Source organism: Gymnoscopelus microlampas (genome assembly GCF_963454915.1).
Source record: "Gymnoscopelus microlampas genome assembly, chromosome: 5".
Classification (NCBI taxonomy): Eukaryota; Metazoa; Chordata; class Actinopteri; order Myctophiformes; family Myctophidae; genus Gymnoscopelus; species Gymnoscopelus microlampas.
The window spans coordinates 4,106,547-4,126,367 of record NC_139942.1 but is presented as its reverse complement, the minus strand read 5'-3'; the positions used below and the strand labels follow the sequence as shown (position 1 = coordinate 4,126,367).

Sequence of the window (19,821 nt, the reverse complement as noted above, 5' to 3'; positions counted from 1 at the left end):
ACAGCTGAGACAGGGGAGGAGCAACCAGCGACTGGCCAGCGACTGGCCAGTGACACCAAAAAACAGAGATGAAAATACTGGATTTGTGTAAGAGAAATAATTTAAATGTATTTGTCACATTTGTCTGGACACATTTGTTTGTGTTTAAAAAATCGTGAACAATCGTATCGTAAACTCATTAAATGCCTAGCATGGACGTTAACCAGCCTGTGTTCTGCTGTTTGGCCAAAATGAAATAAAGAATTCAGAGGGGGGCGGTGGCTTACGTTTGCTTTAAGGGAGTGTAGAGCGAGAGAGAGGAGGGACTACCAGTAGACAGAGAGAGTGACTTGATGTCTTGTACTTATTGTCCTGAAGTTTACCCATAATAACTTGGAGGATCAGTCCTGGATACATTGAAAAGTGGATCATTCAACCTCCACACAGTAAGTATTCTATTGTATGACTGCAATTGCATGTCTACAAGCCTAATAGGCAACCACATTATTGTTCTTTCTCTTATTTATTTGTATAGAGTCAGCGTGCACACACACACACACACACACACACACACACACACACACACACACACACACACACACACACACACACACACACACACACACACACACACACACACTTTTGAAGCCATGCCCTCTACAACAGTGGTTGAACGGCGAGCTTGCAGATCTGCTATTTTTTTACCACGTCTTAAACATTTGTTTCCTAATTTAGGGAATTTATTTGATAAAAAATAAACATTCACTCGCGACCCACAAAAATGGATCCATGATCCGGATCCGGATCCTAATGGGTCAGGAGCCACTGTTTGGGAAACAGTGCTCTACAATATTCATTGGTTCATGGTCATGGAGGCTTCATTTTTTTCACGTACACATTTCTCTTCAACTGGGATTTCAGATAATGGTCCATAGATTGTGCATGTGTAGAATCTCTGATACCACGTGTTATTGTTTATTACATATTTCTGTCATTCAAACTCTCTCCCTGTAATCTCCAAAGTCAGATGATTAATGTCTTGTACCAGTTATGGTTTTATTCAGCCAATAATCAAATTGTATGACTTGAAATGTAGCCTTCTCTCTCTCTCTCTCTCTCTCTCTCTCTCTCTCTCTCTCTCTCTCTCTCTCTCTCTCTCTCTCTCTCTCTCTCCCTCTCTCTCTGTCTCTCTCTCTCTCTCTCTCTCTCTCTCTCTCTCTCTCTCTCTCTCTCTCTCTCTCTCTCTCTCTCTCTCTCTCTCTCTCTCCCTCTCTCTCTGTCTCTTCTCTTAGTATAAACTGTCCACTAGTACTCATTAAGGGGTTAAAACTTGGTTGGTGTGTGTGTGTGTGTGTGTGTGTGTGTGTGTGTGTGTGTGTGTGTGTGTGTGTGTGTGTGTGTGTGTGTGTGTGTGTGTCTGTGTGAGAGACTTGATGTTGAGTACCCATCCAACATAAAGCATGTGGTTAGGTTGACGGTTTCACATCTGTCATTTCTCAATGCTAAACCTTCTTTTCTAACCTTCTTTGACCTCTACTCTCTTGATGCTCCCTACACCACAGGAGACAGAGCTGTGAGCTAGCTGCAGTTTCACATGTACCAAAATGCTCAACCGTTTACTTCCCCTGCACAGTGTGGGAACCTGCATTTCATCACACACACACACACACACACACGCACACGCACACGCACACGCACACACACACACACTACAGAGTAGCACACGATCAAAATCCCCCGAGGTCAGGTGACCTACTGTCAATTCCTGATGTGACTCATGAAGAGTGACAGTTGTCCCTGTGGTCATGAACTTACACAATATGCACGCCACCTTAAATTTTATGAAAAACAAACAAGCATGAGCTCTGAGAACAGAAGTGACAACAATAGAGTGACATAATAGTTATGAAGTGTAGTTCACACAGAATGTTTATCTTTGTAACACATTGTGCGACTGGAGGCTTTGCGTCTAAAACAGTTACCTTTCAGGATTCAAATTCAAAAACATAAAAAGTAGCAGATCTACGTTTCCAGCTTGCAGATCTGCTTTTGTTGCGTTTGTTTGGCGCTGTAGGATCAAGGGCTCTGCGCGGAGGACATCGGCGCAGAGGGTACAGGCAGGGCAGGGAGGCGTGGGTCGAGGCCGGGAAGGCCAACCGGGTCCGGCCGGACTGCGGCAGGAGAGTCCGGAAAGGCAGGCGAAGACCAGGCCGAGAAGACAAGAACGAGGCCAGGTGGGCCGCCGGGCACCAGCCGGAACGCGGCTGGGGAGGCCCGGGCGGCAGGCGAGGGTCCCGGGACGGAGACAGGGGGGTCGAGGCCAGGAGGGCCGCCGGGAACCAGCCGGGACACGGCTGGGGAGGCCCGGGCGGGGGAGAGGGACCGCGGACGGCGAGCCTTCTCGCGGGTCCGAGGAGGTGCCGTGGCACAGGAGAGGAAGAAGAGGAGGACGCGCCAGAAGAGGTAGAGGGCTCGGGGTGCACGCCCGAGCTTGGTTCGCTGGACGAGCCCCCGCACGTGGCCCGCATGCTGGAGCGGACCGACACCGCCGCACGGGAGCGCAGAGACGGGGCGGTGCCCTGGACCACCCGCTCCCAGATATCCTGGGTCCGATGGAGCATGGATCGCTGGCCGCCGGCCAGCGTGATCTCCAAGTGGAGCAAGCGAGAATCCATCCGAGCAAGCACGTCCATTATCAAATCCAACCTATCCACCTGGACATCGGTCTGGCAGGCGACGGACACGTGACCGCTGGGTCCAAGTGGCTCTGACATTCTGTCACGGTGAGCACACGGGTTTGGCACGGGTGGACCCAAAAGCAGACACGGCACAACAGAATGAGGAATAAACAAGGCGTTTACTAGGAAAACAGGGAAAATCCAAGGAATACAAAACCCTCAGACACAGAGGGAAAACTTACAACAAGACAGAGTACAGACAGAAACACACCGAGACTAGTACAGTACAATGTCAGAGCCAGGAGCACCGGCTGAGACGGGCTTAAATTAAGGAAAAGAGTCATTAGGTACTGTACAATGGGCCCCAGCCGGGCGAACCGCAGCAACAAGGCTCAAAACAGGGAGAAGTCATTGACGAGAAGGGGGGGGGGGGGGGGGGGGCGGAGGCGCGGCAGCGCCCGAACTGTGACACCATGACATGGACATATTTAAGAACCAATGGTTTAAGTAATAATACGAAGAAAAAAAAATTGGAAGCCACAACTACCAATTATTACAAGCAACTTTACAGAAAAAACAAGCCGAAAATCTCATATAATAAGCAGACATGGCAAAACTACACTGCATTTAACCTCATGCTGTGCGACTGCTCTGTAACTGCAACATGTTGGTTTAAACAAAAAATAATTTAGTTCATTACAATTACATTGACAGGACGGACGGACAGACAGACAAGGACAGTGGATTAATCAGGACGTGTGACAGGTAAGAGCTGTAGTAGGAAACCAAACACACACTAGTGTAAAAGTAAAAAGTGAAAAAAAGACCATGGCAATTTTGTGGCAAAATTAAAAAAGTATATTGTATTCAAAACAATATAGAGTTGAGGGTCACATGAGGGAAAAAAATGCACTCTTGCACACAAAATAAGTCGAGAAGCAACCATTTACTTAACTATTTGGTTGTTACAGTCAGCTTGAAAAGTATGCATCTATATAACGTCCACAATCAACACTTTACTTACTGTGTTTGTTACATTCTGCTTGATAACAGTAATGCAGATATTATAACAACAGCCTGTGTTGTACACTGAAACAAAAAAAAATCAAGAACCAACAATTTGGATGTTTCATGCTGTTTGAATCCTAATGCAGATTTTTGACTGCAGCCAGTTGTACATACAAGCTCGATTTATACTTCGACAGAAAAGATCTACCCTAGCAGATCTACAAGCTCACAATGCCTTGCAGCGGCGATGCGTTGTGAGCTTGTAGATCTATTTTCACACAGTACACATTCGGCTGAAACGCGTGCAGTGCCGGTGTCGAGTTACTATAGTAACGTGACGCCGCGCTGTCAATGAACAGATATGAGACACACGACTGTCTTTCTGCTACCGTGCACCTCTCACTCTCTCACTGACCAAAAGCAAAATTTGTTCACAACCAAGAATTGTAAAACATATCACTTCCATTGGATATTCTCCTAGCAAGAACGTAGGCTTGCTAGGAGAATATCCAATGGAAGTGATACGTTTTACAATTGAAGTTTGAAGCAGATAGCAGTTTGGCAAAACACACCAGTCCAACTTTAGTTTTTTACAGACACTGTCTTTTTTACAAGATAATAATATAATAAATAATGCCGCTGCGAGATAATATCTCGAAGCGATATTATCCCCCCTCTATCCTCCCTTCCCTCCTAACTAAGGGGACTTGCGATTTTCTCACATTTCAAATTGCTCTGCTTGACTGGTGATATAAACATACCTGACACCAGTTTTAATATCCAGCTTTGACAGGAACAGGAATTAAGAGCAGGACCTTGTGAGACCGTGGGACATGCATTCCAGTGTTGTCAAGCTTGGGATTTGCAGAAACTAGAGTTGTTGCTGTTTCATTTTAGTTTTTTACAGCTTGTCTTGGTAACCGGAAGACTCGCCCCAAAACACAGCCGCCCCCATTTTTTTTCGCTGAGGCGGGCGTTCCGAGGCCGCCGGACTAGACCTGGGGTGACCGACCGTTCTTTTATTCCTCGTCTTAAATATAAAATATAAACAAGGCATTGCTCTCAAATGTACAGTAGCCTGGCTGATAAAGAGACAACTAGGAAAGCAAAAGCCAACCTTCCCATGGTAATTTAAAGGTAAAAAATTAAAATACACGTTTTTATTTATTTATATAAAATAGCAGCATATGGTGAATTTTAACGTTGACCGGGCCAGAATCGCGCAACAACGGCTGATAAGTCTATTTAGAATTAACGAACCATTCCGGGTGGAAACGGGATTCTCGTCCCAAAACACACTGCCCCATTTTTTTCGGGGACCGAGGCCGCCGGTTTAGAACCGGAGCAGGGTGTTTTAGGTTCTTCTTCTATTACATCTCTGAATGGAGAGAGGTGCATGTCTCTGCGCAATGGAGAACCGGTTTGACTGCGAAACTGATTTTCTAATGGCCACTCATTAACAATTCGGCCGAATGCAAATGAGCTCCATTTGAAAACAAAGACGACTAGGGGCTGCTAACGTTGTTATGTTGATTTTTTTGTTTTTTTCCCCTGGCGGATATTGCCCCACAGACCGGGCCATGGCCTCGTTGGCCCCAATGACCGTACGCCTCTGATATAGAATTAAAAATGCCTGCATGCCGCCTATTGGGGAACCATGTTGTATTGGATAATGCATAGGCAAGAATGAAATATATATAGTGCACCTACGCATTGCGGCCAGGGGTCATCAACATGTCTGTACACGGACACATTTTGTGAAACATTTGTTTCCTAATTTAGGGAATTTCTTAGATTTTTTTTTTTCATGAAATTATTTTAGAACATTTTTTGAATTTGTTTTGAACTCATGAAATTACTTTTTTTTTGTGGAAATATTTAGAAAACATTTTCAAATGATAATAATTAATGACAAAATGCATGAAACACAAAATAAAGGGCCACTCACTCGCGACCCACGGAAATGGATCCATGACCCACAAATGGGTCCCGACCCACTGTTTGGGAAACTATTGCTCTACAATATTAATTGGTTCATAAAGGCTTCATTTTTTCACGTGTAAACTTCACTTCAACTGGGATTTCAGATAATGGTCCATAGATTGTGCATGTGTAGAAGCTCTGATATTGTGCGTTATTGTGAACATATTTCTGTCATTCAAACTCTCTCCCTGTAATCTCCAAAGTCAGATGATTAATTCCTTGCCAGTTATGCTTGTATAATCAGCCGATAATCAAATTGTATGACTTGAAATGTAGTCTACACTCACTCTCTCTACACCACAGCAGACAGTGCTGTGAGCTGCAGTTTCATATGTACCAAAACGCTCAACCGTTAACCTCCCCTGCACAGCGTGGGAACCTGCATGTCATATATATCTCACACACACACGCACACGCACACACACACACACACACACACACACACACACACACACACACACACACACAAATATTATCTTCACCCTAGAACAGAGTAGCTCACGATCAAAATCCCCCGAGGTCACGTGACCACAGGGACGACCACAGGGATAACTGAGGTGACAGTTGTCCCTGTGGTCATGAACTTACACAATATGCACGCCATTTAGAATTTTATTTAAAACAAACAAGCATGAGCTCTGAGAACATTAGTGACAACAGAGTGACAGAAGTTATGAAGTTTAGTTCACACAAAATGTGTATCTTTGTAACACATTGTGCGACTGGAAGCTTTGCATCTAAAACAGTTACCTTTCAGGATTCAAATTCAAAAACATCAAAAGTAGCAGATCTACGTTTCCAGCTTGCAGATCTGCTACTTTTGATGCTTTTGTGTGACACTGTAGGATTAAGTAGGGCGTTAATTAAAAAAAGAAATCACACCCAGATTGAAGTGGGCGGTGTGGTCTTCACAGTGGTCATCACAGAACCATGACAGTCCTATTTATAGGACTATGCACATGTGTCATGCGTCTCGCTAGCCAATCACAGTGCTGAATAGAGTCAGCCAATAGAGTCAGCCAATCACAGTGCAGCTAGTGGTCATCACAGTGATGGAAGCTCACTTAAAGAAAAGTATAGATTTGCATTGAATGTGTAGGGGTTAGGGGGGTGGCCAATCACAGTGCAGGGTTAGGGGGGTACAATGGGTGGCCAATCACAGTGCAGCAAATGTCAACGTCCCAACCACACATAGGGCGGCTACACCGCCCAAAAACAACACAAAAGGGCAGAATATGGAGAAAAGAGGTTTCTGACCGACAGCCACGTCTGCAAGGATGTACAGTGTGACTGTATGTCAGTACTGAAAGCACATGTATGAGCCTACAAGGGTGGGTGTTGTAATGGATATTTTATAATGCCAATTATCTCATTGAAGCAAGGTTTCACATAAATGTGCTAATTCCAACTCACCTACAGCTGTCAATCTAACAGCTGAGCTGTTTCCCCCATGCTACTCTCACTGTGTCAGCTATTTGTATTTGTGTATCTATGTTTGTGTCGCTCTTATCTTAGTACATACCTTATATGACCATTTAGAATAGCATCTTTGGTACAATGTGGACTATAAAGAACTGTGTTAGATGAGGTGCGAGAGGCTTATGCCCTACGGGGCCCAAGGTCTGGCCAGGAGGCCAGAGCTCTGTCTGATCTGTATGCTGTTTGCTCTGCTGAAAACCTCCTAATAAAAGGTCTAAACTTCACTTGACTGGCATATTAATGTTTCTAGTGTGGTTGTATGGGGGGTTGGAAACCTAGGGCAGGGGTACTCAACAACAAATCTTGAAGGTCCACAAATACGTTTTTGAATAATAATAATAATAATTGATTTAAGCCAGTCAATCGAGCCAAGCTTATCAAATCTGATCCCCTCCCAACCAACCAACTTAATAAAACTGGGGTGCAGAGTAAAACAACAGGTAATGGTAACTAAAATAAATACTAAACAAAATATTTGAAATTGAACAACAATTCAAACTTTTTCACACCCCCTCCAAGGATCCCCCAAAAATATATATCAGGAGGGAGGTTAAAGAACCCTCTCTCTTTAAATACAGACACGGGAGCACAGGAAAGGAGGGGGACAGCTGTAGTGCTGTTCTTCCAGTGACTAAAGGTGAATCAAGTGTCTCAGGAATTCAAATATTCACATACACAACATAGCATAAAACAACATGTCCATTTCCTTTTAACACAAAAAGAAAAAAACTCCAATTCTCTGGTAAACAAATTGCAAGATCTCAGTCAGATTAAGGTGCAAAGAATAACTATGGTACAAACATGGTGGCAAACACTGCTGCTTAATGAGAGAAATTGCATCTTGGGTTTGAGGCCAAGACTTTGAACTTTGGCACAAAAGGTGTGATGGCCAGGCGGAGACACTGATGCAAGTGTTCATTGGTGAGTCTACAGCGGTACTTGTTCTTCACAATATTCATTGTGGAGAAGGCAGACTCACAGGTGTAAGTTGAGCCAAACATAATGAGAATGTGAACTGCCATTTTATGCAGCAGTGGGGAATTAGCTGCAGTTACCATCTTTGTCCAGAAGGTGATAGCGTCACACTGAGCCTCTTTCAGTGCAATGTTTTCCTGGTCAAACAACTCAGTTTGCAGTGAAGCAGCGTTGGCCCATGGGAAGAATTTGTTGTGCTTCTGCAGAGAACTCTCTCACATTTTTGACCAGGAAAGGGTTGTCAATGATCAGTAGGACTTGTTTTCCTAATATGAAGTCATCAAAGCGAGTCTTGAAATCTGCAATTAGCTTCTCCAGGAATTCCACATGACACTGAGCATGAAAACACTTAATGTTACTTTTATTATTATTATCATCATGATTATTATTATCATTATATATGTTTTGTACCATTGCTGTCATGGCTGTGACAGACTCTGTTGTCCACACAGGACATATAGACACTAATAACAAATATAATACTATAGCTGCAAGCAGCGATAAACAGGGCCAAGGAATGAAAGGCAAAAAGCAACATAATAGTAGCAATAATAGCACAATAAGACAGAACAGAATAGATTTAACATGAGACAAAGCAGCCATGCAACTAACAAATGAGCATTCTCAACAGCTGAGCAGAGTGCTGAGAGATTGTGGCTAGCATGCAGGGGAGCAATCCAGGGTTAAGCATGTCAATCATGGACACCTCAACCCATGGCCATAGACAGGAATCGAACCCTTAAGTTTAGGACTCACAGGCTGCCACATTGCCAATTGAGCTACAGCTTCGTCCAGCCTTTGATGGTGTCTGTTAAATATTGATAAACTCTTGTCTTCTGTCATGAACCAAGCCCCTGTTTCACTAACACCAAGATCGGGCTCACAAACCATTTATGAGTAAGCCTTGCCGAGCCCTGAGGCCCATAGGGGAGGAACCTATCTCCTTAGTGTGAGGCAGCTTGATATACTGTACAAGTACACCCCCTGGACATGCCGCTACTATGTCGCAGGGACTTACCCCAATCCGACCCTTGATGCTGAGTGCCATTGGTATGATCCGGCCGGGGATCGAACCCCACCCTCCCAGTCTCAGGGCGGACACTCTAACCAGAAGCTGGCAAACCATTTACCAATGGAAACATTTTGCAAACAACTGCTAATGTGAAACTGCAAAACATACATACATACTGTACATACACAATACATATCTGATGTATGGCTGAAGCATTGCATTTCATTTCCTTGTGATTATGGTCTGAATAGAACGTGTTACAACCATGTTAAGTGTGATGTAGTAGACTAATGCAGGTGTAAGGTATAATGCATAGTTTTCTATGCATTTCGGGGGTTTTGACCCCCAAAAAATGTTTCGGCCCGTGCGGCTTTGCCACGCGCCCAGGATGTGTCCCTTATTTCAATCTCTGGGAGTTGGCAATCCTACCCCAACAAGCCATCTGCTTATTACATAACTATTTGAATCGTTGTATAACACAAAACCATGTTATGTGGCCTATGAAACTAACATAATTGAACATAACTAACATAATCTTGTTTGTTATTAGTGTTATTCATATTATCTGTTGCCTAAATTCATTAGCCTCTACTCTGAACAACGCAGCCCCCCTTAGCTCTCCCAATCACAACTCCCTGAAGCCACCACTGTGTGTGAAATACAAACTAAGCTTACCATAAATACAATCATTGTTTAGCAGTTTAGCAGGAGAGGGCTAGTGTAAACTGGTAGAAAGTAAGTAGTTGTATGAGTAACAACAGCATCCAAATGATGTAAGTAGGCCCAAAACACTGCCATGAATGCTAATAAAGTTTGCACAAAAGTAGAACATAATGTCACAATACTTCCTAAAATAAATAGTCACAATGTTGGATCATATGCCTACTCACTTATTTTGCAAATCAATGGTAGAAACAACTGATGGCTTAAGATGACCAACAACAATCAACAAACTGTCTTTGACGTCATAACATAAACACTGCCCCCTGGAGACAGGGAGGTACTAAACTAAAGACAAAGGAAGAACTATACCCTCTAGATATAGCAAAGTAAAATAAGGGAAATGATCCATTACAAATATATTTACATTAAAACATATGTGACCAGTACTACAATATGATAAACCAAAAGTGTGACTATGCCACTCTAAGGGGAGAGACCCTGAACCACATGTATTTATTCTGCTTGTTGTATTAGGCAATTTGTGTGAACAATCAACAAATAGGCCTACTATAAAAAGCGGAACACAAGGAGCGAGGCACTTGAGAATAGCATTAACCACTATAAGCTAAAATGGAGGGGGGGCTGTGCTGCTGACCACGGCACTGTGCATCACCAGTTCACCCTATAATACTAAAACATCACCAAGCGTCATTAAATGTTTGATCAAATAAAGCTGCCGAGCCCAACTTCTTACCTCCTAGGCATGAGGTACCGTACATACAGTAGGCCTATATCCTCAAAGTAAGAGCTAGGACTGACCAGGTTCTGCTTGACTGGCACCTCTATTATACAATACAGAATCAGCGTTAAATCAGAATCCCGGGAGCAGACATGTAATGTAAACCACAGTAACAGTTGTGCATACACCTCTGATTGTTATAAAACCAGAAACACAATGAACCTTGAAACTCCTACCTCCTCTGGAGTCCACACAATTCACACCACAGCACAAGAGATTTTAAATTGCAATAATATAATATAATAAATAAATGTGAAATTTGTCCTCTGCATTTACCCATCCTATAACTACTAGGAGCAGTGAGCAGCCATCGTGCGGCACTCAGGAGCAATTTGTGGTTAAGAGTCTTGCTCAGGGACACATCGCTGGCCTGGAATTGAACCTGCGACAACCAGGGCCTCTGGCTGCCCAGGCATGCTCACTGACCACTCAGCAATGGCCGCCGCTGATTACAGTAAGTAGTTTGATCCCACGGAATCCCACCTTCCCATATAGGGCACAGTGGCGGACATTTTGCAGTGCCACAGATAGAAAGCCCATTACTTTTCCCCATAGAGCTTTCAGAGAAACACACACACACACGCACACACGCACACACACACACACACACACACACACACATATATATTTCCCCTCTTTTCCTGGTGCATTATGACCATAACACATTTGATTCTGTGTCAAAAAAAAACTATATATTGAATTATATTATATACTAATAGGGGTGGGTCCGGGACCCGATTCCTGCGGTTGAATATGGATGGGTGGGACGATAGGGATAGCTCACGATACGATAACTGTGGCGATATTTGGCCCTCGATAACGATAATATCATGATACACGATATCTGCGATACCAGATATATTGCAAGAAATGTTATCAACAATTATATCCCAAAATCTGTAACTGAAAAATAAAAACATACCCATAAAAGGGAAAAATCTGGAATTATGCATTATCCCGAAATCTTACATTTTTGTGCATAACGAACTGACCTAGTACAATGTACAAAAATATGCATGTGTAGTGGAACGCAGTGAGCTGGGATTGAACCCGAGGCTCCCACTCGCCAGTCCGACGTGTTACCAGTCATGCCAATAGGGCTGAGCCCCATTGGCAGGTCTGTTTCACGCCGGTTCTTGGCTAATTTGACTGTGGGGGCTACAATCACCCCCCCCGATCTTTGGAGCGCGTCCTCGCGCTTCACACTTCACACTTCACACCGCGGACCACCGTACACAACGTTCCTCATGTCCCTCACGCGATGATATTACGCTCCTCGTCCTGCCGACTACGCCAGATTGTAGTGGAACGCAGTGAGCTGGGATTGAACCCGAGGCTCCCACTCGCCAGTCCGACGTGTTACCAGTCATCCCAATAGGGCTGAGCCCGATTGGCAGGTCTGTTGCACGCCAGTTCTGGTTAATTTGACTGTGGGGGCTACAATATTGTAGTCGGCAGGACGAGGAGCGTAATATCCTTGCGTGAGGGACATGAGGGACGTCGTGTACGGTGGTCCGCGGCGTGAAGTGTGAAGCGCGAGGACCCGCTCCAAAAGATCGGGGGGGGTTGTAGCCCCCACAGTCAAATTAGCCAGAACCGGCGTGCAACAGACCTGCCAATCGGGCTCAGCCCTATTGGCATGACTGGTAACACGTCGGACTGGCGAGTGGGAGCCTCGGGTTCAATCCCAGCTCACTGCGTTCCACTACACATGCCTAGTGCTTCCTCCTAATAGTAAAACACTGACTGCAAACTGTCCACAAGAAAGGATACAAAATAACCCCTCTCTAAAATAGTGTAGGGGGAAAACGCTTTCTTAACAGTGAGTAAGCAACTTGTTTTATGTAAACCTGACAGTGCTTAGCAAGTACAGATGTGCCATTTCAAAACTTCAAATGTCCTGCCATCGCCAAGACAGTACATTTTCAGGGGATTCCCAGGGCAATAAGAGGGACAAAGAAGGGCATTTAAAATGCTGAATTATTTTGATGATCACTGTTTTTATGATGCTAATTAATTTGAGCAACTGGTCAAGGACCTCTTCAAATCACCTTTCCCCTCATAATGAGTCTGACACCTTCTTCAACACACATTCTTTTGTTCTCATGTATATGGATGTCTGTTGAAGGGAAAAACGGAGGTGTGTAGTGACAACTTCTTTTCAGGGGCAAAACAGCGCATTTTTAAGGGCAGAAAAAGGAGGAAAAAATGCATTTTCAGGGCACTTTCAGGGAAAGAACAGTAACGTGTGAAGTTTTGAAGTGGCACATCTGTATCATCACATTGTTTTATGTAAACTTGGGCCCATTTCAGTTCTTATTGCTTTGATAAGAATACAATACAATAACATGAAATTAAATCTTGCACTAATAGCAGTGGTTAGGAGCGTAACTCGCTCTGAGATAGTGAGCTCTCAACCGGCACACTTGTAAGAATGCACCTTCCGGACCTCAATAGCAAAAGAAAATAAATATTAGTGAAAACAAAATAATGACAAATATAATACGTTATGGCAGCCAAATGCATGGTGTAATAAAATATTCACATCGCAATATCGATTTTTTTGTCCCACCCCTATATACTATATTTAAATACCCTTTTCAAATATTTTTTTGACACAGCATCAAATGTTTTATGGTAATGATTCACCAGGAGCCTGGATGGCTTGGTTCCAGCATTAACATAATTCATATAAATCTTTTCGGAAATCTCTGTGGGAAAAATGTATGGGTTTTCCATCAGTGGCACCACAAAATGGCCACCACTGCTATGCCCTATAGACGGGTTTCATGTTTGTAAACATTGAGAGGATATGACCGCGCAGAGGAGGGGGTAAGCCTATGGGTGCGTTTGGAAATTACGCACCGGAGCACACTCGCCTATTAGTTTGTATTGGCCAGTGCGCTCACTGCCGCTCAGGGCTGTATTTTCGAACGCGCCTTCCACCCCCAGGCATGCGCAGATTGCGCATTCTGCTCTGTGATGACGTCGCTCGGAAACCCGTCTATACTATACTGCCGGTGCCTGCTCTAGGCTCCCAGGTCCTAGGGTCCTACCCCTCACACACAGAATGTTCAGAAACGTGTTTAAATGCTTTTTGCCCACACAGTCTCACCACAACTCAATGTTCATTCCACTTAGCTCCAACGAAACACTTTATTGATCAACACCGGCGTTTCCTGATTGAGAATGTGAACAAGGTCAATAACATCCTGGATGTGCTCTTTGAGAAGAATGTCATCACCAAAGAGGGCTATGATAATGTGAGAAAAAAGGTCAACACTCAGGAGATGATGAGGGCACTCTATGAACTCCTGAACTCAAGAAAGGCCAAAGAAATTTTCTACCAAGGTCTTAAGGAATATGAGGGGTGTCTTCTTGATGATCTGTAAGTATTGCACATCTAAATTCATGTTTAGGCTAAATATTGTATTAGTACAAGTAGCAATAGTGCATAATCTGTCATTATTATGACAGGGATATTGTTTTTAAATGTGCTTGTTTGTTTGTTTTATTTATTGTGTTGCAAACGTTACGTGAGGTGCATGTGAAGTGGTCTTCAAAGAGACAAAACATGTTGATTTGAGTTACTGACACATGTTTGGTATTCACAATCACACCAAACATTCATTTGAATTGGTAGATTTATATATAGTTAGTATAACATTTTTGCATCTCACATCAGGTGCCCTCAGCCTTCTCCTCCACCACTCAGTGTAACACAACTCGGGGGAGCAAATGCATCTGACCCAGGTCAGTACTGTTTAAAGTTGATTGACGTCGCAAACTAGTTAGGCTGGCCCCCTAGTGGTCGGTATGCAGAGAGAAAAACACGTGAATGGGAGTTTTCCCATTTTATTCACTAATACATTTCTATAAACGAGGAATGCGCTGGGAGGAATAGCGTTGGAGGCCATATAACGTCCACATTCTTTTTTGGTGCTGATCGGATCCTCCAAATGTTACAAGCCAATTACATTGTCAAATCACTCCTGAGATTGTGTGTTACAACTGTGAAGGCTGGGTTACGCATCAAACATTTACCACTTCTGAAGAGAGCACATTTCACCTTACCTACAGACATTAGACCACCGTTTAATCCAAAGGCCTTCTGTCTCCCCTCTCCAGATGTTCCCGGACCTGTTGGCCAGCCGTTCTCTGGAGAGGTCCTGACCCTGGACTCCTGCAAGCTGACCTGGTCCTCCCCGGAGGACAACGGCGGCTCTGCCATCACCAACTACATCATCGAGAAGAGAGAGTCCGACCACAGGGGCTGGACATCCGTCTCCTGCACGGTGACCAGGAACAACGCCGTGGTGCAGGGGCTCATCGACGGGAAGGGCTACTTCTTCAGGATCGCCGCCAAGAACATCATCGGCATGGGTCCCTTCATCGAGACGGACAAGATGGTGCTCTTCACGGATCCCATCTGTACGGTTTTATGATCTTTTTCTATTCCAGGTTTATGTTCATATGTGTCATCATGAATATAAACCTACATTTGTTTTATTAGGGATGCACCAATTTCTCAGCCATCGGTATCATCCGATACTCACCCTGTTTTTATTTATAGAGGTGGTGCCATCATGGTTTTGCACTTTTTCTGTTTTTCATGTGTCTATGAGGTTGATAGAATTTCATTAAGCCCCCTGGTGGTGTTTTTATGGTGTTTTATGTCTTCTCTGACTATTTTGAGTTTCTTCCTGAAGGCTGAAACCTTGAGGGTCAAACGTGCCAATAGAAAAACAGCACTTTAATAATGACACAGTAAAAATATACCCTCCCCCTCATTATCATAACACAACAGGTGTGGGCATGAGGAGGAGGAGGGACTAGGACAGGTGGGTGCCGTGGTGCTAAGATGGTGGAGGAGATGCTAAAGTGAGAACCAGGTATACTTAATGAACTGGAGGTGTGTCCACATAAAAACATATATTTTAACACTTTCTGTAAACCTTTTTGAAAAAAATCTTCTTCCTAGTATAACCATAATGTCTGATGATTATGTTTTTTTTTGGGGGGGGGGGGATCACTGAAAATCACGGCACCCGTCTTTAAAATTGTTTTCTCACAGTCTTTTCAACCTATTTTTTCACCCAGTGTCAATGCCTAAGCTTGTAATCCTGGGTGCTACTCTCCCTCTGCCAGCCTAGGGAGAGCCCTTGATACTCGCCTTGTTGACTATCATCGGTGTATCTACAATGACATTCACCAAAGTTTCATAAATCTATATAGTTGAATATCTGCATAGTAAAAGCAAACACAGACATTTTCTTTTCAGATGTATTGTAAGATTTTGTTTACTCCACATTCTTGTCTCTGGGATGCTTTTTGCGTAAAGAAAAGAACAGAACTCTTCCTCACTTCCTTTCTCTCTCTCCTCCTCCTCGTCCCAGCTGTCCCCAAGCGTCCCGAGGAACTGGAGGTTACGGCCATCACCAAGGAATCCGTCACGGTGGCCTGGAGACCCCCCATGTACGACGGCGGGTGCGAGGTGACCAGCTACGTCCTGGAGGCCCGACTCCTGGGCAAAGACCACTTCAGCCGCGTGGGGGAGGACAGCGCCCTTCTGGAGAAGACGTTCACACACGCCGGCCTGAAGGAGGGCTCCAGCTATGAGTTCAGAGTGGCTGCTGTCAACCAGGTGGGACCGGGCAGGTTCTCCTTCGCCACCAAACCTGTCGAGTGCAAAGACAAGCTGGGTGAGTACTGACTAATGGAATCCATCCAGATATTTAACATCAAATGCTTCAATAATGGAAGAATACATACCTGATTTGATATAATATACATAGAGTATTTCCATTTTCCAATACTTTTACTTCTACTCCACTACAACTCGGAACCAAATATTATGCTTTTACTCCACTACATTTATTTGACAACTTTATTTACTAGTTACTTTTTAGACTTTTTAGACAAAACACAGCAACCACTTCAGCCCTATATATATTTCGGTCATTTGAAAATAGCGGATCTACAAGATTTTTGTACATTTGAACTTGTGAAATGGGACATTATGCACAATGAGTGCTTTTACTTTGGTACTTTAAATATATTTTGATACCAATACCTTTGTATTTTACTCAAGTACATTTTTAATTCCGGACTTTCACTTGAAACAGAGTATTTCTACATTGCAGTATTGATACTTTTACTTAAGTAAAACATGTGAGTAACCTCTTCCTCTCCTCTCCCCTCCAGTTCCTCCTGAGATAGATCTGGATGCGTCGGTGAAGGAGAAGATGTTGCTCCATGCGGGAGCGACCATCCGTATCATCGCCTCCGTCTCTGGTAAACCGGCTCCGACGATCACCTGGGCACATGACGATGCTGAGGTCCCCGCGGAGGCGGCGGTGGAGACCACGGGCATCTCCAAATCTCTGGTCATCAACAACTGCAAGCGTGCGCACCAGGGCATGTACACCCTGAGCGCCAAGAACGAAGGAGGAGAGAGGAAGAAGGTCATCATCGTAGAGGTCCTGGGTAAGATAACAACATTAAAATTGAGAATACCTTAAGTTCAATATTTACAAGAAAAAACTGAAAAGTGCTCGGAAGTCCAAATAAAGTGTGGTTCGGACCACTAAAGTACAGCAAAAGAAGAAATTCCAAGGCACTCTTCTGGCAAGATCCTTTAACCCATTAAAGCCGGGAACGCATCTGTGTAACACTTAAACCCTTATTTTATAATTTGGCTATTCAAAAATAGCAGATCTACAAGCTCATAGCACGGCACAGGACGAGCTATGAGCTTGTAGATCTACTATTTTTGAAAAATCGTGAAAATTTGTGCAATCGTGAAAAAATATATATTTTTAAGGAAACATTTTCAAATCTTTGCTTCTGGGAATCCCTGGAACAAACTATTTTGAGATGGGGGTCTGCGGCTCAAATACATATAATTTTGGAGGTCCTCAACATGAAAAAGTGATATAACAACAATCCTATAACTTTATTGTTATAGGATTTAGAACAAATTTGTAGAATCTGAACCTCAGGCCTACCAACCTGCCAATACAGAGAATTCGCGGGATAGCAAATCCAGTGGTTCCCCGCCGATACCGAGAATTCTCAGGATAGGGTCTTTTTTGTGGTTTCTGTTAAATTAAGCCTTCCAGGAGATTGTGGGTTAACATCTTTCATGTAGATGACAGATAAGTTTAAAAAATACGTGATCCGGTGACGTGATCACACAAAACACTAAAGCCGCGATAACGTCAGTCAGGGGGTCCGCCACTCCACGATCAAACCTAAAGTTTGATCCGAGCAGCGAGCACATTCTGACTCTAGACTAGCAGTTAGAGCAGGCGAGACGGGGCAAGCGTGTGCCCGCCACATGCTCGCGCTCATATGTGCACACGCGCGGGGGATGCCCAAACAAAAAGTTAGTTTACACAAATCTGCCGGTGAGAAGTGAGGCAAGACAAGCGTGTCCCGCTCGTGCTCGCATGTGCACGCGCGCGCGGGCGACAACCTGTTATACACACCACAGGCAGGACACGCGGCCCACCCGCACGTTATCCCTCGGTTCAGCTGTGATGTGATCGCGTCGCCATCATTGTTATTTTGAAAACAAATAAATAAAAACTCACCAAGATCGTGATCTTGCAACACGCGCGTGTCACCGTCGCCATGAGTCCGTGGATGGAGTTTTATTTCTTCATGATATAGATAGATCCGTGTGCCATGCGGATTGGAGAGGATTTACTGAAGGTAGGCTGACTAGTGACTAGCTCACGTGTGTGTGTGTGTGTCTGTGTGTACAAGCTCATGTCTGCTGCAGGGAGCCAGCAACAGACGTGCACACACACACACACACACACACACACACATAGACCGTGCTTGTCGTGTGAAAATAGCCGATCTACAAGCTCACAACCTCTGAGCTTGTAGATCGGCTATTTCCCTACTAGACTTGAATTGCTATGTGGTGTGTGGACTATTAGTCAATTTAGTTAGTTAGGCGGTACAAATAGTATATCACTTTGTTTTTTAGGCTTGTTTTCATAGGCCTGGTTGCTTATTTCTCTCTCACAAACTGGCGTTCTTTGGAATATGCAGTCTCACGTGACCGCTAGAACAGAGGGTCTCAACCTGTGGGTTGGGACCTCAACGCCTCATTGTGAGCTTGTAGATAGATATACTTTATTGTCCTTGCGGAAATTCATTTTGTACCAAGCAGCCATCAGGATACAAAAAAAATCACAAAACACAACATAAATACACAATACATAGACAGATCACGCAATACATTGACAGTGCTACACATCTCTTCTCTTACGGAGTAAACACTAGAAAAGGCTACCAGGGCGTCACATTACATTGTATGCAACATTGGCACTGTGTACCTGCTATTTATCTGTGGAACCGAGTCAAACAAATGGGGGTCCCCAGTTCAAATATGATTACTTTGGGCGGTCACAGCCTGAAAAGGTTGAGAACCACTGCATAGATTATTGAATCAGGTTTGTGAAGAGAGACATCTCACTGTATGAGAGAGAGAGACAGACAGATAGAGAGACAGAGGGGAGGAACAGAGGAAGTAGAAGAAGAAGAGAGGGCTAGCTTGTAGATCTGCTATATTCACAATATTTATCTGTAGGACCCGTCAAACAAAATGGGGGTCCCCAGTTCAAATATGATTATTTTGGGGGTCACAGTCTGAAAAGGTTGAGAACCACTGCATAGATTATTGAATCAGGTTTGTGAAGAGAGACATCTCACTGAGTGAGAGAGAGACAGACAGACAGACAGACAAAGAGACAGACAGACAGAGGGGAGGAAGAGAGGAAGAAGAAGAAGAAGAAGAAGAGAGCGCTTGTAGATTTGCTATTTTCACAATATTTATCTGTGGAACCGAGTAAAAAAAAATGGGGGTCCCCAGTTCAAATACAATTATTTTTATTTATTTATTTTCACAAATTGTCATAAATGGCATACAAGAAAAATGATCTAGAAGCTCAGTAAAAGATTGTAGATCTGCTATTTGTTGCTATGAATGCAGGTGTGGCTTGAGATTTTGACTTGCCCATTGGTGTGGCTTGGGCACAAAAGGTTTGAAAACCACTGCAGTATAGAATATAGGACTGGAAAATAAGTGTTCTCATGAAGCTCTCGATGACCAATTTATTGATGTTGGACTTTGATCTTTGAATTATTATTATTTATTATTTGATGTATATAGCTTGAGTTGAAAAAAATGTGTTTGAATTGAGCTGAAATAGCTTGAACTTTGGAGTGAA

General features: G+C 43.8%; 1 protein-coding gene across 1 annotated transcript in view; it reads left to right on the top strand.

Annotated features, from left to right (window-relative positions):
- The first annotated feature begins 367 nt into the window (after positions 1-367).
- Positions 368-19,821, top strand: part of LOC311046371 (titin-like) — a 94,615-nt gene continuing 75,161 nt past the window's right edge. Inside the window, exons 1-8 of the mRNA XM_084058628.1 lie at positions 368-429; positions 3,372-3,422; positions 10,871-11,030; positions 13,718-13,964; positions 14,262-14,329; positions 14,705-15,007; positions 15,973-16,278; positions 16,781-17,062. Of these exons, the coding sequence (XP_083914754.1) occupies positions 10,991-11,030; positions 13,718-13,964; positions 14,262-14,329; positions 14,705-15,007; positions 15,973-16,278; positions 16,781-17,062 (1,246 nt within the window). The 5' untranslated portion in view covers positions 368-429; positions 3,372-3,422; positions 10,871-10,990. The remainder of the gene's footprint in view (positions 430-3,371; positions 3,423-10,870; positions 11,031-13,717; positions 13,965-14,261; positions 14,330-14,704; positions 15,008-15,972; positions 16,279-16,780; positions 17,063-19,821) is intronic.